Genomic DNA, 23,709 nt, shown 5'->3' with positions numbered 1-23,709 from the left:
CTGGCTTGTTTGGGGATTTCCACTGGAATAACCCAACTAGATGTAACCCATTCCTGGTACTGGAAGCTTAATTAGGTGACCAGAGATGTCCAGCTGGGGCTTTGTTTCTCCTGTTACTTGGCAACTCTATTTAGATCGCCTTTATATAGGTATATATTTTAGGAAGTTTCTGCTTTATTAGCTTTCCATACTACATCTCAAATGGTCCTTACTTTTAGCTGTCTCTCCTTTATTTCCCTTCTCACCCCCTTTTCCCACCTTCTCCCCACTTAATTCTTCCATTCTAGTCCCTCTGCCATTCTCCACCCATAACTATCTGCTCTATTTTCCTTTGCTAGGGAAATCTATCTGTCCCTCCTACACCCTTACTCTGTATCTTCTTTCTCTAGTTCCAGGGATTGCAGCTCGGTTACCATTGACTTAACACTTAATATCTACATATAACTGAGTATGTACCATATTTGTGTTTCTGGGTCTGGGTTAACTCACTAAGGATGATTTTTTTTAAAGTTCCATTTATTTACTGCTTTCCCTGGCCAGTGTGGATGGTGGGTTCCCAGGGAATCTTAAAAAAAAAAAACAAAAGATTTCTCTTAATTTTTTTTATGTGCATTGGTATCTGTGTGAGGGTGTTGGATCTCATGGAATTGGAGTTACAGACAGTTGTGAGTTGTCATGTGGGTGCTGGGAATTGAACTCATGTCCTCTGGAAGATCAATCAGTGCTCTTAACCATCACAACATCTCTCCAGCCCCATTTATAAATATTTTAAATAATAGCTGGGAGTAGTGCATGCCTTTAATCCCAGCACTCAGAGAGGCAGAGGCAGGTAGATCTCTGTGAGTTCCAGTCCAGCCTGGTCTACAAAGAGAGTCCAGGTCAGCCAGGGCTCTTTGATAGGGAAACTCTGTCTTGAAAAAAACCCCCAACCCCCCAAGCCCCAGCCCTCCCCCCCCCTTTTTTTTTGGTGTTTGGTTTTTCTTTCTTTCTTTTCTTTTCTTTCTTTCTTTTTTTTTTTTTTTTTTTTTTGGTTTTTCGAGACAGGGTTTCTCTGTGTAGCCTTAGCCATCCTGGACTCACTTTGTAGACCAGGCTGGCCTCGAACTCACAGCGATCCGCCTGCCTCTGCCTCCCGAGTGCTGGGATTAAAGGCGTGCGCCACCACGCCCGGCTGCTGTTTGGTTTTTCAAGACAGGGTTTCTCTGTGTAGCCTTGGCTGTCCTGGACTCACACTGTAGACCAGGCTGGCCTTGAACTCACAGGGATCCACCTGCCTTTGCTTCCCAAGTAAATAAAATGTTTTAAAAAGAATGGAAATATGTTAGCAGAGCAATATACATGTTGCAGACTTCTTGTCTACTTATTACCTCTTAAATCTCTACTATATACCATTTTACCAAACACTAAGTGTTGAACTTGAATAGGCCAACCATTTTGATACCTACATATATGCCTGACTAGTGCACTTCAAGTATATGATACACATTCCAAAATATATGTATGCTGATTTACATCAGACTACCATGAACACAAGATATGGGACAATGGCTTTAAAATGCTTTATTACATTTATTTATTTTATATGAATGTGATGAGGGACACACATACCAGCATACCACAGTGGGTTGGTTTCCTCTTTCCATGCAAGTGCCTTTACCCACTGAGCCATCTCACTGTCCCATATCTTCGACTTTATAATGAAAATGATGTTATTTACCATATAAGGTCTCTTAAATATAAGAAAAATCACACTATATTCTTGAATTGTTCCCAATTCTAGTTTGCTATTAAGTGCTAACATTTTGAATACACTCGCTATGTCCCCTCTACAGAATATTCCAGTAATAAATCTTTAGTTTCCCAATTCTGTGAGCTTAACATTTAGAGTGGTTTTAATATACTTGTCCTGTTCACAGTGACAAAGTATGCCTCTATCTACATCACTGTATGGCAAGAATATAAAGGCTTTATTTACTCAATATTTTGAATATCATGCCCTTAAAATTAGAAATATATAAGTTGAAAAATTTAGATTCAAGCTTTAAATTTCATCTTGCATTAGTTTTATATCCTATTTACAACGATTCAAGCTTCATCCCCTTAAGGAGTTTTCATACTATCAATTTTTACATATAATAACCCCCCCCCCTCAACTTTAGCCATTTTAGTTATCATTCTCAATTGGCTGACCTACATCATTCAGCACAGAATTTCAGAGAAAGTTCTTCACTGACATATTTTCTTAACCCACAAAATGTCGGGTCCCAGCTCGCGGGAAAAATCGAATCAGGGTTCACCTGAAAGAGGGAGTGGGGATTGAAAGTAGGATACAGAGTCTCGAGAAATAACGAGTCAAGTCAGGAAATTTCTGATCAAGATTCACTTTAACACCGACTAGCAGGAACATATATAGAGCAAGGTCAATAGGATCTATTCTTATCTCACTCTCCTTAGCCCCTGGGCAAGAATGCAATAGCCTAAATCGCTCCCTGTAGAACTTCCTAGTTCTCTGAGTCGTTCCTTGTTAGGTCTTCCTAAACCCTCTGGGTGGGTCCAAGTCCAGACTTCTCTACTTCTTTCAAAGATAAATAGTCCAAGGATAGCCTAGAACACAAGACCTCGTGGTGAGGTAAAGGCCAATAACTCGAAGGTCACAGCATACAGCCTGAGCACAGGATTTCTGACATGGCAGAATTTGGCACGGGTCTCCACAACAAAAGTTTGAGAATTTCTTCCAGTTGTGGTATTAGCTATTTTGTCATTGTGATAAAACAGCGCAACTAAGTTCCTTTACATAACAAATGAGTTACCTAGCTTAAATTTCCAGAGGGTTAGTGTCTGTGATGGTGAAGTGGGAGCTGCAGGAGCTGGGTGTTGAGAGCTGAATCCAAGGGCTTAGTGCGGAGCCACAAGCTGGAATCAGAAAAACACCAAAACAACAACTGGGCTGGCATATGGCTTTGGAATAAAAAAAAAAAACCCTTCCTCAATGACATACTTTCTCCAGCAATGCCACACTTTCTATACCTACCCACACAGTGCTGGGGACCATGCAATCAGACATCTGAGCTTATGGGGCACATTCTCATTCAAACCGCCACCGTCCACTTCATGGCCCCTATAGCCTGGTGGCCATATCATAATGTGAGGGGTATTTTGTCCAATTCCAAAAATCCCTATCCTCTCTAAACTTGACAGGGTATTACAGGTCTCACATCAAGTCTACTTCTCTATCTGATTTTATTGCATTGCTTTCTGGTGTGAGTTGCAAGAAAAATAATTTTAGGTCTAACTTGATTTCTCAGTCTGGATACTTGTACATTTTCCTCCAACCCTGACCTTGAAATAATAATCACCGCCCCCTAAAAAACCGAAGATACATCTAGATGTTGTTTTCTCTTCACCAAGATTTAAATGTACCCTTCTAGGTTTATCTAGGTATAGGACCAGTTCATTGTCATCTCTGGAAAATGTCTTCAATTAGCTCCAGAACTATTGTTTCAGCTTCATTTGTTTTGTTATCTCAGGCATTCTTATAAAAATAGCTTCTTAGTATTTGTATCTGCTTATTTACATCTATCTATCTATCTATCTATCTATCTATCTATCTATCCATCACCTCTGTAACTCTGTCCTGGAACTCACTATGTAGACCACGCTCGTTTTGAACTCATAGAGATCTGCCTATTTCTGTGTCCTCAGTACTGGCATTAAAGGCATGCACAACTATGCCCAGCCCTAAAAACAGACATAAAACTATTACTGGACTAGCCCTCTGGGTCTTACCACCCCTCCCACCATTCCATGAGAACTGGCTTTTTCTTCAGTAATTTGATTTTGTGGCACATAAAGGTTACACTTGTTAAGTCTTGACTCAAACCTTCATAGCACCCTGACATTATTTTTATCATTGAATTTAGGTCTTATCATTATACTTAGTCCCTGTGTTTTACAATGCTTAATCCGTTGTTATATCTTTCTCTATCAGTTTCCCATTTCAAGAGTAGGCATTTGTTAGATTACATAGCTTTTCTCCTTTTACCACGTTGTAAACAAAACAACTCCCTACCACAGGACTGATGAAACGTAAAGATTCTCATTGAAAACAATCCACGCTTTTATTAAAAAAAAAAAAAAAAAAAAGAGCCGGGCGTGGTGGCGCACTGCAGAGGCAGGTGGATCTCTGTGAGTTCGAGTCCAGCCTGGTCTACAGAGCGAGTTTCAGGAGAGCCACAGCTACACAAAGAAACCCAGTCTCCAAGAACAAGCAAAAAACAGAAAAGAAAAAAGGAAAAAAATATTTAATGCGGCTTAGCGGAGGGTACAAACCTTGAAATGTTTCAAAGTTCAAGTTGAAAGCTGCGCCAAAGACCCGTCGTGACGTCATCTCTGTGCGTCTCCCGTCAGGGCCTATCGCCCGGCGCGTAGCTTTGTGCTCCCCCCGCGCGCCGCGTTCTAAGGCCGCGGAGTCCCAGCTTCCGGCGCGCCGCCTGAGCGGTCCGAGCGCGCAGGCGCCCTAGCCCATGTCGGCTTCTCTGGGTTTCAGTGGTTAGCCCTGGCTTCGGAGCCGCCTTGAGGCGGGGCTGGACCTTCGCGGTGGCCAATGGCGCCCCGGGTGAGGGTCGAGGGGTGGGAGGTGCCGGCCCGCCACCCGTGCTGTGCTCTTCCAGCGCGTGTACCCGGCCACCGCTCGTCATGGAGGAGATCTTGGCTGAAGAGCTTGATGATGAGGAACAGCTGGTGAGAAGGCATCGCAAGGAGAAGAAGGAGCTGCAAGGTGACGGGAAAGGGGCTGGGCATCTAAAAGTCGTCCACACCCAGTGCCGGCAGCGAGGCGTGTACCCTCGGGAACCTGGAGCGGTGACCCACCTGGATCTCTTAGATTTCCCCTCTGATAACTTTTGGTCTGTCTTCCCCAGGGTTCCCCATTCCCTCGTACCCCTAATTTGCAGTCCTCCGAAGTGTCCCCTTGCGTGGCCCGTGCTGCGCGACTGCTGCTCTTTGATGTGCCTCGAGGCCAAGGTCTTGGACCTCCTCTGCCTGCTTTCTTATTCCTGCCCCAGTACCTGAAGATTGTCTTTAGTGGTGTCGTCTGAATTGCTTCACGGTCACAGAAGGGATATTTGAATGGCGGAAGTTTTACCTTAAGAAAAAAAAAATTTTTTTTTTTTTTTTTTTTTTTAAATTCGTTTTGCCCTGCCAAACCAAACAAATTCAAGGTTGTGTTTACGAGGTGTTCGTTGGGGCTTAAGCCTCATCCGGGCTTTTCTCCGGATCTGATTGTTGTGTCATGATTAATTGCTTCTATAATTACATTACATTCTATAATTATACCTCTTCCATTGTCTTAACTGCTTTCTTCCTGGGGGCTCTGACACGATGGTTTGATGGTTTTGGTGCCCTTTTAGCCAAAATTCAGGGAATGAAGAACGCTGTTCCGAAAAATGACAAAAAGAGGAGGAAGCAACTCACTGAAGATGTGGCTAAGTTGGAGAGAGAAATGGAGCAGAAACACAAGGAGGAGCTGGAGCAATTGAAGCTGACTTTCAAGGAAAACAAGGTATGAGGGGTAAAGCTTGTCTCTGAGCCTGTGGGAACAGCTGTGCTGAACTGTTTACTGTAGACATTGTATACACTCACACATCACATTTCACCATCATTTTTTTTTTTTTTTTTTTTTTTGGAGTCACAGTGTCACGGAGTCCAGGTTGCCACCCATCTGGATTTGTAGGAGATGCTACTGCCTTGACTTCCCAAGCTCTGGGATTACAAGCATGCACCGCCAAGCATAGCTTTACGTTTCCTCTTATTTTTGTGACCAGGTTTATGGCTGTCTTTTTTTTTTCCTTTAAAAGGAGACCATCAAAGAAGTACCGACTTACTTAACCCGTGATGAACGTGTGAAGTATAAAGTGTGCCAGAGAAGGTTTTTCTTGAGTCAAAGTTGGCGGGTTAGACTACTTGTTAAGAGTTACTGATGGATAAGATTGTAACCTCTGCAAAGTTACTTAATCAACCCTAGAATAAATATCTCCACATGTGACATGGTGACACAGATACTTTGTGTATTGTTTCAGGTTCCTATAGAAAGTGAATGAGGCAAGAGCTGTGAAATATTTAAGTTCTAAGACACCTTTATGAATCGGTTGTAATGGGTGAAGGTTTAGCGATGCTTCTTATGTACATGGGAGTATGCTAACGTGCATCTTTTCAGTGTTTATCCCGTCATTCTGCTTCATGTGTGTGCCAGCCACTTTGTTCAGTGTATGTAGTATTTCAGTTAATGGTCAGTAATAGTGTAAGGTAATAGCTATAAAGTAAATGGAGATAACCACACTTTTCCAGTAGGAAGCCAGCTTAGAGAGAATGCGAGCTTGGTCCCAACGTCCTAATAGTTATTGAGTGACAAAAGCTAGAATTCAAAACTAGACCCATCTTTACACCTTGATGTAATTCAGCCATTTGTTGATGGTTTGGAGTTGAAGGGTCATATATTCGACAACCTCAATTAACTCTTGATAGGAATTTCTTAGTTTTACTCAAGATCTCATCTTCCACAAGTTTTGATTCGTTTTCTTCTGTTGACAAGCGAACAGTTTCCGTGTGCCCATTTACACACTATAAAATACAGTGTCCAAGTCATAAATTCATTTCCCAGTCATAATTCTCCTGGCCTTTCTTAGTGTTAAAATAATTTTATCTCCAGTCTAGCATGGTGATACATGCCTAGAGTCCCAGCACTAAGGAGGTTCAGGGAGGTTGTGAGTTTGAACACCACCCCTATCTGAAAACCCAACAGCATCAGAAAAGAAAGTGCTAAGGAAGCTTGTCTCAGGGCTGCCGGTGTGGTTCCCCAGGTCAGGGTGCTTGCTGTCAAGCCCGCTCATCTGCTCTCCATCCCTGCAATTCAAACTACATGGAAGACAGAAAATTTACTCACATAAGTTGTCCTCTGAGCTCTACATGCTGTTGTGGCATGTATACACATGCACCCACTCTGTCTCTTTCTCTTACACACACACACACACACACACACACACACAGACACACGAAAACAAGGAGTGCTGTTGGAAATGTTCAGTTATGTTGTCAGCATTGTGCTAACATTTCGATTACTGTGTTCCTAATTCTAGTAGCAGGGTGTTTTGTTTGTTCCTTTAGGTCTTCAGTTTCAAGATTTCCTCCATAGAGTTCCAAGGAGAAAGAAAGTTTGATTCTTTTTGGTTTTTGAGACAGGGTTTCTCTGTGTAGCCTTGACTGTCTTGGACTTGCTTTGTAGACCAGGCTGGCCTCAAACTCAGTGATCCTCCTGTCTCTGCCTCCTGAGTGCTGGGATTAAAGGTGTGTGCTACCAAACCCAGCTGAAAGTTTGCTTCCTCACTTACTGCTAAGATGCAAATTCTCCAGTCGGCCTTGAACTGTTCTCTTTTTCATTAACTTAAACTTGTTTTTTGTTTGTCCTTTTCCCTAATTTTTCTGCTTTTTGTTAACATGGTTTCCAGTTTTATCACAATCCTTAAAAAATAAAAGACTCATACATTCAAAAAAGTTGTTAAACTATTTGAAGTCTATCAGATTTGATAATTTTATTACTTGGGATGAAGTCTTTGCAGACTCCCGCATCTGTTTCGGATTCTTTGAGTTGTCTTATACGTTGTGCTAAATGCTAGCTTGACTTCCGGTCGCAGTCCTGAAGTACTAGCTGCTTGTCCAAGCCTATCCAAGAAGGCTGACTTCTTCCCTTAACAGTGTCCACATTTGGATTTTAGGATTGATTGTAATTGTTAATGAAGTTGTCAATCTGCAGCTAGGAGAAGGCAGAAATTGCTCAGTTGTTCTGACCTGAGGAATCAGTGCTCTTTAAGTTTTGGCTAATTAACATGGTGAAGTAGTGTCCTCTCCTTTAAGGGTTTGAAGGTAGTAATGACCACAAGCTGTACTTTGTATGTGAGCATTCATGGACAAGAAGGGTGCCCTAAAATGCAAGTAAAGTATTTAGAGCAATGGAGGACAGAAGGTGTGCAGGGATGTACCCTGTCTTTGGAGAGCTATGAAAAGTCTTGGCAATTTCACAAATTCATCCATGGAAGTAGAGAAAGGTGGCAAAAGCATGCTATCTCATGCCGTGTCTAGCTGCTCAAACTGGAAGTAAGGGATTGGATATATTTTTAGATTTCTATAATTAGTAGCTGACCACTTTCAATAAATTAAAACATTTCTTATTGATTGTTTTCTTTCTTCTGACTAATTTTTTTTTTTAAATGTTTTTGTTCCTTCAGATAGATTCTGTTGCTGTTAACATTTCAAACTTGGTACTTGAGAATCAGCCGCCTCGGATATCAAAAGCACAAAAGAGACGGGTATGAAAGTCATATCACCATGTACATAAGCTAGAGCTGTTGTGTGGCATTGTGTAGGAAAGAACAGGAAACACTGGAGTTCCCTGTCAAGGGCCTTGAACTACATCTCATAGGTGCTGCCGTATGTCAGATAATGTTTGAGCTATTTATGTTGAAATCTCATTTAGTGCTAACACCCACCTTGTGTGGTAGGATTTCATGTTCTTGCCTTTTAAAGAAACAATAGGTATAAGCTACCTTATTTTAGTTAGTTTGTAGTTCTTATAGAATGAGGGGAGGCGAAGGACTCTTTTCTTCTTAGACAAATACTTTATTGTAGACTTAATTTAGAAATTTCATATGATTGATGCACAAACCCTGTCTAAAAATTAGTTCTCAGTGGTGAAGCAAAGAGTTGAGCTTAGAAATACAGTAAGACACCAGGGATCCAGACTTCTCAGAGAATTATTTTGGTATTTATATGTTGGTTAATAAATAATGGTTAATGATACTAAAAATGCAGAGAAGGGACCTTCATTATGTCAGGTGTTAATGGTGTGTTAGAATTTGAAGAAAGATAAATGTTTAGATAAGATATTCCATGCAGGAGAAATAGTGTAACAAAACAAATGTGGAAATGAGGTGCAGCATTATAGTTATTGGAAGTAATGTGTTAATGGTCCTAACATAACGAGGATGGCATGAGGTGGGTAAGTGCTAAGGTGTTAATGTGTTAATGGTCCTAGCATAACGAGGGTGGCATGAGGGAAAAGAAGTTTAAAGTTCAGTAGTTTGGTTCTGAATACTATTTTACTCATTCTTCATGTTTTCTAAGATGTAGGTGCACATTTCAGAGTATTTGTTAGTATACAATACAGTAGAGCGTGGAAGGTGAGTGTCAGACAGAATGGGTGTCCCCCACCCCCTTTCTATTGTGCTTTTGATGGTCAGACAGGGCTTTAGGCTACTCTCCAACCCAGGTAAGGTTTGGGTTTCATGTACTCTCATGACTCCCCATTCAGTTTCAATAATAGGAAAGGGAAAATAATACCTATGCTATAGGAGTTCTATGGTATTAAATAATAAACTTTCTAGACCATTAATACACAGGTCTGGAGAATTGAAATGTCAACAAATTTCTACAAATATTTACCATGTTAAGAGTATCATTTTCCTCTTAAAAAGTTAGGCATAAAACACTATCTCTTTCTGTGTGAAAGCCAAGTTACAAATAGATAACTGTTTCTATTTGTATGGAATTTGACTCTTGACTAACATTACCATTGTGGATTTCAAAGAGTTATTTAGAGCTCATGCTGCCTTGAAGGGCTGCCTGGTTCAGCTCTTTATTTGTGATAGCCATTCTTTTTGTCATGGTCCCACAATTGTTTTTTGCTTTTTTTCTTTTTTTTTCCCCAAAGGTTTATTTATTACATATACTGTGTTCTGCCTGTTCTTATGCCTGCAGGCCAGAAGAGGGCAGCAGATCTCATTATAGATGGTTGTGAGCCACCATGTGGTTGCTGGGAATTGAACTCAGGACCTCTGGAAGAGCAGACAGTGCTCTTAACCTCTGAGCCATCTCTCCAGCTCCTGTTTTTTGCTTTTATACATCAAATACAAGTGTTCTATGTGCCAGTAAGATGTAACAATTAAAAAAAATTGCTACATATTAATTGTGGCATCTAACAGTAGGCTATTCTAAAAATCAAGGATATAGCTACTGTGTATTTAGACTTATCTTCCTTACAAATTTTAGTATTTCTTTCCTATGTGAACTTAACATTTTTCAAATGAACTGTGAAAATTTTAGTATTATTTATAGTTGACTGCTTTACCAAATGGCAGAGAAAATAGTTTCCAGTTTATTACTTTGTTAACCTAGTGGGTCTTCGGAGCAGAGAACACTAAATGCTCATAATGTTTAAGAGAATGGAATCTCGATTAAAAAATGGGTCAATTGGACATTAGGTTATTTGGAACTCTTCTTTTTGTCAGAGCACCAAGGATTAAAAAGCCAGTTAACCACTGGTGGTGGTTATTGGTATAGATACAACTCTGGAACAAAAGCATGGTAATTTTATGGTGATTTATAATAAGGTTCTTCTGGGGTCTGTTCTTTTTAAACTGGAGAAATATGGGAGCATCTTATTAGACTAAGGAATTTGTGGCCCGCAAGATGGCTCAGTGGATAGAGTTGCTTGCTGTCTAGCCTGAGGACTTGAGTTCAATCCCTGGAACCAACTGCTGCAAGTCCTTTGCCACCTCTCCTCCCCCCAAAAAACCTTAAACATTGGGGGGAAAAAGAACTTGGAAATGATTTGTATTTTTGGGGAAAAAAAAACCAGTCCAAAACAAAACTAAGGTAGAAATAAAATAATTGATTTCTAAAAATAAGGTCTATAAGAGGTAGAATGAGATGTAGTTTATTTTATAAATGAGAAAGATGGGACCTAGGTTATCCCAGTGAGAGGGAAGGTTTAACACAAACCTGGACTAGTGTCCAAATCAACTTCCACCTACTGTTTTATTAGAGCTCATTGCTATTCTGTCTCTAATACTGTCCTTGTAGAAAATTACCTAATGTAGGAAACTCCCAGAGGCAAGAATCCAGTGGATTTCCTACCTGATTTACTGGAAGCAAACTCAGTTGACTCCTAATTCTGAAGCGGATCATTAGGCAAGAAAAGACAATGATAGAAATTAGTATTTAAGAGACTTACAGGGCTTGGAAGATAGAATGAAGTTCCATTCTGACAGTAAAAAGATATGACATTAACTCCAGCTGCCATCTGCTCCAACCTTTATTCTGATTCAGGTGCCTGCATAGAAGGAGCTCTGTGTGTTGTCCCGGCCCCTGCTCTGCTCTAACCAGCTGTATGGCCTTTGGAAATCTTTCTGCGTGCTGTTTCCTCAGAAGAGGAAAATGAGGGGTTTTGGATTAGATGATGTCTAAGGTGCTTATTCTTCCTCTCCCCACTGAAACTGCTTTTAGTTATAAAGTAATAGTGCCATCTTGTGTTTTAAGATTTTATACCCAGATCCACAGTTGTAAAAACAGTGAAGCAAATCATGCTACTTTTCTCATGGTTAGAGCGGGAAGAACAATCCTAGGTGGTTTTGTTTCGTTTGTGAGCTGTGGCTGCTTTTGTTTGATTCAGGTACTTAAAACCACAAAGTTCTCTCATGGGGCATGTTGTGGAGTCTTGAGTTTATTAAACTGCCTTCCCATTGACTTCTTCGCCAAGGAAGTTGACATTAGAACACCAAACTCCTTACCTTCTGTTATAATTGCCTTACCATTTTTTTTACCATTTGTTTTTTGTTTTTATTTATTTATTTTTTTAGAAACAGGATTTCTCTGTGTAACAGACCTGGGTGTCCTGGACTTGCTTTGAGTCCAGGCTGGCTTTGAATTCACAAAGATCTGCCTGTCTCTGCCTCCTGAGTGCTGGGGTCAAGGCTGTGCACACCTTTTTTCCCTTCTGTAATTTTACTAAATCAAGATTTTCAGGGGCTGGAAAGATGGCTTAGTGGCTGAGAGCACAGGTTTCTCTTGCAGAGGACCTGGCTTGCTTCTCAGCGCCAACGCGGTGGGTTTCCATCATCTCTGTGCACGGGCCCTCCCCTTTGGATCTCTGGGAACCATATGCAGTTGGTGCATAGACATACATGGCGGCAAACTGACACTATACAATACGATAAAGTCAATTTTAAGAAAAATTGCAAAACTTATTGAGGGTTTTTTCCTCTTAAGTTGAAAGATAGTTTCCCTCCAAGTCCATACATATCTGAGTGGCTGAGATTAGGAAGCTGTAAAAGCACAGTGACAACCCTTCCAACATACTGATCTGCCCTCCAGAAAGAAAGAACTACAGATGCTGTGTATAGTCCTCTAATTTTTAGTCCAGGGTCAGCATGACTGTTTATTAATGACAGACTTGTCTTTAGCTTTTGATACTTTTCTCTTGTATGCTAGTTCTGTGAATTGTTTTTAGCTATGAAACATGAGCGTTCTCTGGCTTGTGATTCTTACTAGTTCACCTACTAGGAATGTTTTCCTTTGTCCCCAAATTTCTTGTTGACTTCACTGAACCCTAAACATGCCATGGGGAAATCTCAAGAATTGTATTTTCTTATTTAAATAGGAAAGCAAATTATACTATATAAGAAATAATGCCATTTTGTTACAAAAGATATGTTATATTTTCTGTAATTACATTTTGTTTATTACAGTTAACAAAAAGAATCTGGGAGGATTTGTACCCAGAGCTCTAGAGAATACTAGGGTATCATGTGATTTAGAGGGATTTTAGTCTAACTGTAATAATGGAATTGTTTGCAAGAAGTTTTTCTTGGGGCTGGAGAGATGGCTCAGAGGGTAAGAGCACTGTCTGCTCTTCCAGAGGTTCTGAGTTCAATTCCCAGCAACCACATGGTGGCTCACAACCATCTATGATGTGATCTGGTGCCTTCTTCTGGTGGGCAGGTGTACATGCAGACAGAGCACTGTATACATAATAAATAAATAAATCTTTAGAAAAAAAAAAAACTAAAAAAAAAAAAAAGAAGTTTTTCTTTGTTTCTTTTTAGAGAGGGTTTCTTTGTGTAGCCCTGACTGTCCTAGAACTCACTCTGTAGACCAGGCTGGCCTTGAATTCAGTGCCTTTCTGGTGGCTTTAACATACTAAATCCTCTGTAGTGAGGTGATACAACCTTGTATTAGTTTGGACTTAAATATGAGCATGTACTTTAAGGCTGAGGACAGCTTAATCTTTTTAATTTTTTTGAGATAAGAGTCTTATCCTGTACCCCTGGCTGTCCACAAACTAACTCACTTTGTAGACCAGACTCATTTTGTATTCACAGAGATCCACTTGACTCTGCCTCCCAAGTCCTGGGGTTAAAGGCGTGTGCCAGTATGCCCACTGGACAACAGATCTTAAGACAGTACCTTAAAATCAGCTAGTCAAGCTGTTGACATGTTTGTCAATAGACTTTATGACGACAGGTGTGCTTGCAAATGCCATTAATCCCAACTCTTGGAAGACTGAGATAGGAGGGTGGAGAGTATAGATAGGGTAACCTCGGCTACTGTAGCAAGCCCGCCCCCCCCTGCCCCCCCCCCCATTTTCTTTTGTGAGACAAGCGCACACATGCAGACCAGGGTGCATTGGAACTCTGTAGTTCAACCTGACCGCAAACATGTGATTCTTCTGTATCAGGTTCCCAAGTGGAGATACAGACCTGTGTAACTGCACCTGGCTATAAAAACATGTTAGTACAGAGCGAGGTGCTGGGAACATAGGGATCAGATGAATGAGATAATTTTCCTCTTACAGTTGTAGTTAGAACTTCTAGAGTTGCTGAGATGATCAAAATGACAATGCTTGTGAGAGAAAGAAAATGGTAAAAATCTTCACATTTTATCTCCATTCTCATCAAATGTGAATTCATCCTAATTATTCTTGATTAATTTTTCTATATTGTTCTAGGAAAAGAAAGCTGCATTGGAAAAGGAGCGGGAAGAAAGGATAGCTGAGGCTGAAATTGAGAACTTATCTGGAGCCAGACATGTGGAGAGTGAAAAACTTGCTCAAATATTGGCAGCCAGAGAATTGGAAATTAAACATATTCCATCTGATGGCCATTGTATGTATGGAGCACTTGAGGATCAGCTGAGAGACCAGGACTGTGCTTTGACTGTGGCTGCCCTCCGGAGGCAGACTGCTGAGTATATGCAAAGCCATTCAGAAGATTTCCTGCCCTTTTTAACAAACCCCAACACAGGAGATATGTATACTCCAGGTAGGTTAGGTTTCTTCACTACATGGTGTTAGTGTTTCTGGTTTTTTGTTTTTTTGTTTTTGTTGTTCTTGGCTGGCCTCAAACTCATAGAGATCTGTCTGCTTCTGCCTCTGCCTCCCTTAGTGCTGAGATTAAGGTGTGCTTGTTTCTGGTTTTCAACTAAAATGCTTTCCAAATGTAGCAAGTAAGACCTTTCTTAAGAAAAAAAAAATTAAAATTTAGGCAATTTATTTTCTGTAATGTGAATAGATGTAGATATATTTTTATCTCTTCAGCACTCACCAATTTTGTAGTTAAATTACACTAATTACCCTATATAAGTCATGAAGAAAATAAGACAGGAGTAGGATTAGTCATTATTGAAAGAGGTATGTTAATTCTTGTTTTACAAAGTTAGAGGGATGATCAGTTTTTGTAAGTATGCATGTATTTGGCTTTAAAACCATGAGCAGAAAATGACTATGAAAACTAAGTTAATCATACTTAGAGAAGCATAATGTTACTTTCAATAAGTCATAGCTAGGAAGGCGGAGTGGACCACTTGTGGTGAGCAAGGCATGCATTAGTATCTGGATAGATCTCAAGTGTGGCTTCATGTATCAGAATTCTTGAATTTGTTTACCCATCTCTGCAGGTGGTGAAGCATTTAATTCATGTTGCATCAATGAAAAAGACAAGCTTTAATTCAATAAGTCAGTTTTTACTGAAGGCCAGATTGTACAAAGTATTCTAGGCATTGTTTGAACAACGAAGACTCAATAGCAAAAGAGATTAATCCATGGCACATACTTTTCTTTTAGTTTTAGCTTTTCTTCCCATCCTTGGACAGGAAGGATGTTTGGCCCCATTTTATTTTTATTTTATATGTATGGATGCTTTGCCTGCTTCTGTGTGTGTGTGTATATGTGTATGTGTCTTATGTCCTTGAAGACTGGAAGAGGTTATCAGATCATTTGTAACTGGAGTTATAGGCAGATGTCAACTTTTTTGTGGTGCTGGGAATTTAACTTCTGGTTCTCTCGAAGAGCAGGAAATGCTCTTTACCACTGAGCCATCTCTCCATCTCCCGTTTAGCCCATTTTAATATGCCTCATTTAACAGTGTGATGTGCAGTAATAGGCCTTTTGTAAATTCAGAGATTAGGCCTTTTACTTCTTTTAGGACCCATTCAGAAAAACCTCTTTCTTGGCCAAAAGTGACGCTGATACAAATCATGTAAAGATACGTAAAATGACAAGCAGAGAAACTGCTGCTGCCCCTGGGGTATTTAACTCGTTTGTACTTTCACTTTCTACAGGCTCATACAGTAAGCCTAAGTATAGAGAGGCTACTACTTGCTTTAACCTTGTGAGGCGTTTTGCATGCAGTTTGGCTTTAGAACACTTGTCATGATAGTCAATTTTTGACACTCTTAGGCGTCGCTGCATTAGATGATGAGAGAAGTTAATTACAGATGTCTCTGGGTCTCCAGTTTAAGGTGAGAAACAGAGATGCTTTGCTCTTGCATAGAAAGATGGTGGGAAGTTGGGTTTGTGTATTTAAAGTACTTCTGGAAATTCTAAAGGGAGGTGATGGAGGAAGGAGATGTTCTCTACTTGGATGCTGTCCTCAGGGATGGTGGGAGCTACAAAAGGGATTGCGTAATGAGAGTATAAGTTACCCTGATCTGTTTTCCACAGAAGAGTTCGCAAAGTACTGTGACGATATTGTGAACACAGCTGCGTGGGGCGGTCAGCTTGAGGTAAGCCTGATTGTGGGGGTTAAACTACTTCTGAGTCTCACTTGTTTTATATGTTTCTCAGCTAAGCCCAGTTGACATTCTTGTGCCTTTGAGCAAGTGAAGTATGGCGTCTTCTTAAATAGCCCAGAGTTAGATTTGTGACTTAACGGAAGCTGCTGTTGCATCTGCATGCTGTCATTTATGATGCTTCCATAGTCAGTGTTGTTGTTAATTTAAAAGTGTGGCTTAAGCAATGTTTATTACTAGCCTTATAATTATTCCGGTGGTATTATTAACCCACTGTCACAATCAGTAAAGACACAGACACCTGATAGATTGTAGAGTAGCTTTATTTCACTTGGGGCAAGGCAGCTATCACCTCCTAAGCTGCCTTCCGTTATCTCCCAGCCTCCATCCCACGCCATCTGCAACCTCCGTAATTCCATAGATACTTGCTTATTCTTGGCTGCTTTCCTCCATCCATGCTGACCTGGCCATGTCTCCCCTCCATACTAACCCATCCCTGCTCGTTTCTTCATCCTCGGATACTTGTCCTTCTTCTTCCCACGATCTGTCTCTTTTTCAAAGCCTTCGAACTTTGGCCATACCCACCCCATTCTGCCCTGCCCAGGTTTAGGCCTTTTAATTTTGCCAATCAGGAATAATTTCTTAGGCAAGGTTACAAATGTCATTTTGAAGTATATGAGTGTCTGCTTGTAAGACAGCAAGCAGACCTCAGGGGGAAAAGAATTAGCGATCAAATACAAAGCACCAGACCATGTCCCAGCAGGTCAGTCTGTTTGATGTTTCTGAGTTTAAGAAAAAAATGAAGACTACCTTGATGTGTGGCATACACCTGTAATCCAGGCAGTTGGTAGGCAGTCTTAGATGCTAGCCTGAGTTACATAGGGACACCCTGTTTTAAAAAGAAAAGTAGATTTTATTCCATGAAATAAGTTTTAATCTAAGTAGTTCAACGTTGGAAAAACAAATTTTCTTTCATATCAGAAATAGAAATGAACCAGGGTTAGATTTCTGTGCTTGGAGTCCCATAACTAGGGGGACTGAGGCGGAGAATGAAGCGTTATGACCAGCCCAGGCTACGCAAAATAAAATTGAATTTTGTGTAGAGCTTATCCCAGCACACCGTTTACAGTTATCTGTTGAATCCCTCCTTGATAGTGGATTCTGAGAAGACTGTAAATTGGTGCACTGACGGGGAAACAATATATTCAGACACACGTAGAAACTTAATTTAATTTCTTTGAGTTCTGATCTTTAAAATTTACTGTTAACCTTGCTAAACTACAACAAAACATCCAGTCGGGCCTGGTGGTGACAGACTGAGGTGGTAGAGAAAGGTTGAGAAGCCAGTCTTAGGTTCATGGCTTGACTTCCTCTGTACCTTGGATGACTCCCCGACTTCTTGACCTCTCCTTCTGAAATGATTCAGTGAGACCCCTGTGACCTGAGATGTCAGGCGAACAGCTCCAGCGCTGTTAGTGTTACATGAAGGACGATAGTGCCTCAGGAGACCCTTCCAGCTCTTTGACAAGATGTAAATATTCCTTAGCATTTTGTTCATACAGTGCTGTAGGTGGACCTCTCCACCAGAGGGAGCCATCCCCATTAGTTTATCTCCGGATCCCAAAACAACAAACGCTGCCTTCTAGTGACAGGAGTGAAGAGACTTGAACTACTTCAAAAGGTTCATAAAGTAATTGATGGTGTTGGGTGCTTAATTCTTTTAAATTGAGATAATTTGAGACAGTTTTTAAAAACATCTTTAGAAGGATATTTGCTCATTCATTACTTGTGAATTCCTTTGAAGTACAAGTTGTTCTTTCAGTGGGATAAATACATATTATAGACCAAAACCAAAGCCAAAGAAAATCATGTGTGTGTGTGTGTGTGTGTGTGTGTGTGTGTGTGTGTGTATGTGTGTATGTGTGTGTGTGTCTAGTCACAGGTGGGCCACAGTGCACTGTGGTACTCAGGATAGCTTTCAGGAGCTGATATTCTTTCCACCATGTGGCTCAAGCTCAGGTTGTGAGGTGGTGGCAAAGGCCTTAGCCTGCTGTGCTATCTCACTGGCCCTACTATATGGCATTTTGAAGACATTGCTCTTGCTTTACACACTCTATTCTGTACTAGTTTTAAAAAATATGTTTCAGGGGCTTGGGAAATGGCTCAGCAGTTAAGAGCATTGTCTACTCTTCCAGAGGTCCTGAGTTTAATTCCCAGGAACCACATGGTGGCTCACAACCATCTGTACTGGGATATGATGCCCTCCTCTGGTCTGCAGGTGCACATGCAGATAGAGTCCTGACGTACATTAAAAAGAAAAACCTTTAAAAAAGTGCTTCAAAGGAACATTTTGCAAAGTAGAATATGGGATTTTATTTCATTATTTTTCTATGTAGCATAGAATTCTTTCCACATTTATTCTTGAAGTAATTTTTAATATTCTTTCAAAATCTAAAGGTTAGGTTTGTGGTGTTAAGTTCTGTAGTTGGGGCAGCTGTATAAATTAGCAATCTGTGTTGGAAGGCTGGCGCTGATAGATTTGCTTATGAACTCAGGTTCTAGCTCGACTCAGCTTCCTCAGTTCAACATAGGTCGCTTGATTTTCTGTTTGACCCAGAGAAGTCTTTCAGCATCCTACCTCAGAGTCCACGTGTTAAAAATAACAGTAGAGTGAGTATGATGGCTCACACCTGTAACACTGTACTTGGGAGGCAGAGGCTAGCCCGGTCTACACAGTAAGTTCCTAACTAGCTACATAATAAGACCTTGGGTCAAAGCAACATCAACAAACAAACAAGGACCCTTCCCAACAGAAACAAAACAACAACAGAAACCCCAACTCCTCCCCAGTATCTGCTCCCTAAAGTTAGGAGGACTAGATGAATTAATCCACATAAGGAGTATACATGATTATAATACCTGGCCATAGTATGTCAGTAGTCATTGCATTACTTTTAGTAGCAGCTTTAAGCTCTAAGGATATAGTGCATGTTATAAAATTAAAGCAGTAGGGCATGCTGACCAGATGGAGAGTCCAGCACAGGGCAGAACAATTCACATACTTAAACTTACCTTGCTCTTGCTGAAAGTTGCAGAGTAGTGGGTCTTGATACTGACTGCATCTGCATCATCTGAGAAGGCTTTAGAAGCCAAGCTCACGATTTGCCAGGCCCTACCCTCTTTCCTTTGGGTGGTAACACTTTGGTCTGATGCTTAGCCAGGAATACTTTAAAAAATGTAGTATTATGAAAACTGGAATGCTTTCAACTTCAGAGTCTGTAATAAGCACAGTCTACACTTCACCAAGTTTAACATCAGTATTTTTACAATGTGTCCAAAGCTTGAGAAACTTCTGCTGTTGATGCTGTAATTTACCTGTCTGTCTGTATGCCTGTCTGTCTGATCCGTTCATCTATCCGTTCATCCATCCATCCGTTCGTCCATCCATCCATTCATCCATCCGTCCATCCATTTATTCGTCTACCCATCCATCCTTTCATCAGTTCACCAAATGCTAAGTATCCACTCACCTGAGCTTTTGGTACTATATGATCAGAACACATCTTTGCTCTAACTGGTTGCCATGTTCTGTGTATGCACTTGTGATTTGAATAAGACTTACATTTTTGTTTTTCTTGCTAATCCATTTTTTCCCCCTCTAGCTAAGAGCTCTGTCTCACATTTTACAAACACCAATTGAGATACTACAGGCAGATGCTCCTCCGATTGTAGTTGGTGAAGAGTATCCAAGGAATCCTTTAGTACTGGTGTAAGTACCTAGGAAGTTTCATTGTGTTATTTTCCATAATTAAGACAAAAGAGGATGTGAAAAGATGTTAGGTTGTATATACTGGCTAATCAAAATGCTATAATTAGTTGAATTAATTCTGTTTATGTTAAAGACAGTCATAGGACTAGAAAGCATCAGAACGTGTGATTTACATATTGCCTCCCCTTTTTTAATGAGCTAAGAGTAAAGTCCTTTCAAAACGCTGTGAAATTTTAGGACTAAATGTTTGTTTTGCTCGGCTTGACATTAACAGCACTAAGTTTTAACTGGCACAAAAGGTGGGACTATTCAAACAGCCCTTCATGTTGTGAATGTATTTGTGTGATAAGAGAGTTGGCCCTTCACATTTGGCATGGAGGATTTATTTCTCTAGTTTGTGTGTGTGTGTATGTGTGTGTGCGTGTGTATTAGCTATTCTTACCATTAATGGTTCGAATTTTAGTGAAACTTTGAGCTCACTGAGCCCTCAATATCTTAGCTTTTGTGCCTCTAGTGATTGGACTGTGTGCTAACTGCCGAACTTGCCATATGATATTGAGAGCTCCCAATGAATATGCGTGTAATAGTCAATTAATGATATCGTTGTGGACTGGGACATTCAGAGTGCTTAGTATACATGTCTGTAGACCACATATTTATAGATAATAAATAACTAACCAAAATGCAATTTGTTTTTTATTTCAGATACATGAGGCATGCGTATGGCTTAGGAGAACATTATAATTCTGTTACACGGTTGGTGAACTCAGCTACTGAAAATTGCAGCTAGTTTACAAAAGTGTTACATGATGTTTTTAGAGTGTGCCAATCTGCATATTCCTACCAAGTGTAGATTGTTGTAAATGCTACTGAAAAACACAGCTACCTTGAATCAGTTTTATGAATAAGCTTATGAACAGGCATTTTAGAAATATATTGGATTAACTTTAACCAGTGCTCTCTTAGTGGCATTCTGAGAACTTAAAGTCTATTGTGGAGAAAGAACATCATTTGTAGGCCAAGGTGTTACTTCTCTCACTAGTTGTAGTTATCCTGGACATTCTGATTGGAATAAATTTTGTTTTAAATTTTGGCCCCACAGCGTTATATTCCAAAAGTAAGCATTTCAATGTAATTTTTCTTAAAGTATGGAGACTTGGTCTCCGTCATCATATCGTAGTGACAGCAGATTTATTAATGCTTATAAGATGCGCGTGGTCACAGTGACTTGGCACCACTAGGATCCGTGCTGTGACACTTGTTACGCAGCACCTCTCTGCTGCTAAGAAGAAGCTACTTTAATAGTTAAGAATTTTTGGATACTTACATGAGAATCAGTATAGTTCAAAGAAATGAAACAGAATCAGTGGTGTTCATTGTTTCCATCTTGAATCTTTCTAACAAATTGGAGGTTTCCCTTTTTTGTGTGTGTAGCTTTAAACAGTCTGTAACTCCTGCATTGCTGCTTTTTCAGTGTGAGGCTGGAGTTAGTGTCATATCTTCATTCTCTTTCTAATTGATAATTTTTACATTTCCCCAGCATTACTTAGCTGCTTTGCTTTCCCTAGTGCCTTTCCCACTGGGAAGCATCTGGCGGCCTCTTACCTGTGCAAAGTCACGCTGTAGTGATGCAGAAGGGGCCCTGGCCACTCTCTCTTTAAGTCTTCCCCCTTTCCAGCTCTCCAAACAAGAGCTCTGCTTGTGCTCACTTTCTAGGTTCCATAGAAAACCCTGGCTACAAATTATTATTATTTTTTTTACATATTTTATTACTCCCTTTTTTGATTCAAGTATTTGATTATTATATAGTATGTATAGGTAACGTTGAAGGCTACTGTTCAAGAGTGGAGAACTAAATGGTAAAATCAATACAGAAGCGTTTTCTGTGGAATGACTTATGTAACTGGGATTTTAAATCACTTACAGCAGTGCTCTTTGTAAGAGAGTTGTAACACAGCACATGGGGACACAGCTCTAGTAGAATATTTGCCTATCATGCATGAAGCACCACAAAAAAAAAAAAACAAATTTATGAAAATGAAACTTTAGTTTGATCTGTTTTATTCCAGTTAGAACTATAGCTAGAATTAGACATCACATTTATAATCGTTGGGCTTTTGTCTGTTGTCTGTAAGCAAATAATGGGAACTGTGTGGCAAGCTGGCAGAGGCTGTGCTCAGCAGAGCAAGGACTTCCTGAGATCATTCCAGCCACTAAAACACCCTCCGCCTGCCGCACAGGGTATTCTGAAGGGTGTCTGCCTTGCAACCGGTGATTTTTTACTCTGGAATTTATAAAAGAATGAAGCTGTAAAATAAATGCTTTGAATTATTTGAAAAGTTATCTTCATGCTGATATGTCATCCTTAAGGAGTAACAGAAGAACACATTATGAAGCTTAGTTACTGCAAATTCCAGTTTCAACAAAGGTGTTCTGAAATAACTCAACTGTTTTTTACAAGAGTTCAAATGTACTTAATTATGTATCTTTATTTTTTGTTTATATGTTTTATTTTAAGATGGCCAGTTATATTTATGAATAAAAATGTATGGTCAACTTCTACCATTTTAGCTGTAAGTGAAAAAAAGTTTTTAAAAAATGGCTGATGTGCTGGGCATGATGGCGCACGCCTTTAATCCCAGAACTTGGGAGGCAGAGGCAGGCAGATCTCTGTGAGTTCGAGGCCAACCTGGTCTACAAAGGGAATCCAGGACAGCCAAGGCTACACAGAGAAACTCTGTCTGGAAAAAACAACAAAAATGGCTTATTTTATAAAAAAAAAAATGTATTATTTTGTAAAAATAATACATAGGAATTCAGTTTGCTGCTGCTGTTGCTGGTCTAATGGGAATCCCACAAGCTTTCTTTAGTCTGATTGGAAAAATATATGTGAAAATTCTGCAATGTGTCTTCAGCTAAGAATCTTATCCACTTAGATATGTTGATAGCCTGTAAAAAGTAAGACAAAGAGTGTGGAGCTCTTGTGAGCAAGGTAGCTTTGCTCATATCTGATGTTTGCCAAAAGAATAAATGATAAAGGGGTTGAATCGCCACGTATATATTTAAATTGTCATTTTTTAAAAACAGTTTCAGAATTTAGAAATAGAGCTCATTTTGCCTTAGCACTTTATCCAGCTTTTATTTTCACATATTGAGAGAAAGTCACAGATTCTGGTATTTAAGGGACTTGGAATAAATATATGAGCATATCAGTTTGCACAAAGTAAAGAACGATAGTAAAGTAATGGCCAGCTAAGCTACTGCTTTTAGAAATGAGGTGGTCACCTTAGGACCATGATCATCAACGGATGCTTATTTTGGATCAGTAAATTCTCAAAACATTGTAAGATTTACAACTTTTTTGTTTTTGTTTTAACTTTTTAAAAAAAAGATATCAGTAAGAGGCATGTCTGTGTCAATTAGTGCCTGCAAATCGTGTACCGGTACACAATTGTTTTCTTGGTCCAGTTGTCATGGGCCAGTGAAGGAGCAAATGAGTGGGTTGTTGAGAATGTTATTGCTGGTTTCATAACTTTAACTTTAGTTTTTAAAATAATTTATTTATTTTTACTTTATGTGTATTGGTGTTTTGCCTGCGTGTACATCTGTGTGAGGGTGTCAGATCTTGAAGTTGTGAGCTGCCATGTGGGTGCTGGGACCTGAACCTGGGTCCTCCAAAAGAACAGTAAGTGCTCTTAACCTCTGAGCCATCTCTCCAGCCCTTAACTTTATAGTTTTTAACATTAGTTGATCAATTTTTTTTTCTCTCTCCATTTGTTTGGTGCATTTATCCTTTTCTGATTTAAGTCTTATTTTAAAATCTTCTTTCTCCATCTATAACCTCTTGTAGCGTCAGTTCTTTCCCTTGAATCCACTCTTGTTTTCTCTTGACTGATCACCCACCCTGGACTCTGCCCACCCACCACCATCCTGTCTCACTGAACTCAGCCTCACTCCTCTCACTGAACACCTACCCTTATCCTCACCTTATTGAAAGATTTTGAACTTTTATGCAGAGGCAGGTGGTTTACCCACTTCACCTCTTA

At 40.0% G+C, this 23,709-nt stretch overlaps 1 protein-coding gene across 1 annotated transcript; it reads left to right on the top strand.

Annotated features, from left to right (window-relative positions):
* The first annotated feature begins 4,680 nt into the window (after positions 1 to 4,680).
* Positions 4,681 to 20,846, top strand: Otud6b (OTU deubiquitinase 6B). The gene is made up of 7 exons (XM_051160566.1): positions 4,681 to 4,777; positions 5,409 to 5,560; positions 8,280 to 8,360; positions 13,835 to 14,147; positions 15,827 to 15,888; positions 19,557 to 19,663; positions 20,369 to 20,846. The coding sequence occupies exons 1-7, from the start codon at positions 4,696 to 4,698 to the stop codon at positions 20,451 to 20,453; spliced, it is 882 nt and encodes a 293-aa protein (XP_051016523.1). The 5' UTR covers positions 4,681 to 4,695; the 3' UTR covers positions 20,454 to 20,846.
* Positions 20,847 to 23,709: the final 2,863 nt, after the last annotated feature.

The sequence above is a fragment of the Acomys russatus genome, chromosome 2 (genome assembly GCF_903995435.1).
Source record: "Acomys russatus chromosome 2, mAcoRus1.1, whole genome shotgun sequence".
Taxonomy (NCBI): domain Eukaryota; kingdom Metazoa; phylum Chordata; class Mammalia; order Rodentia; family Muridae; genus Acomys; species Acomys russatus.
The sequence above is the reverse complement of the archived record's forward strand: the minus strand, read 5'-3'. Positions and strand labels throughout refer to the sequence as shown.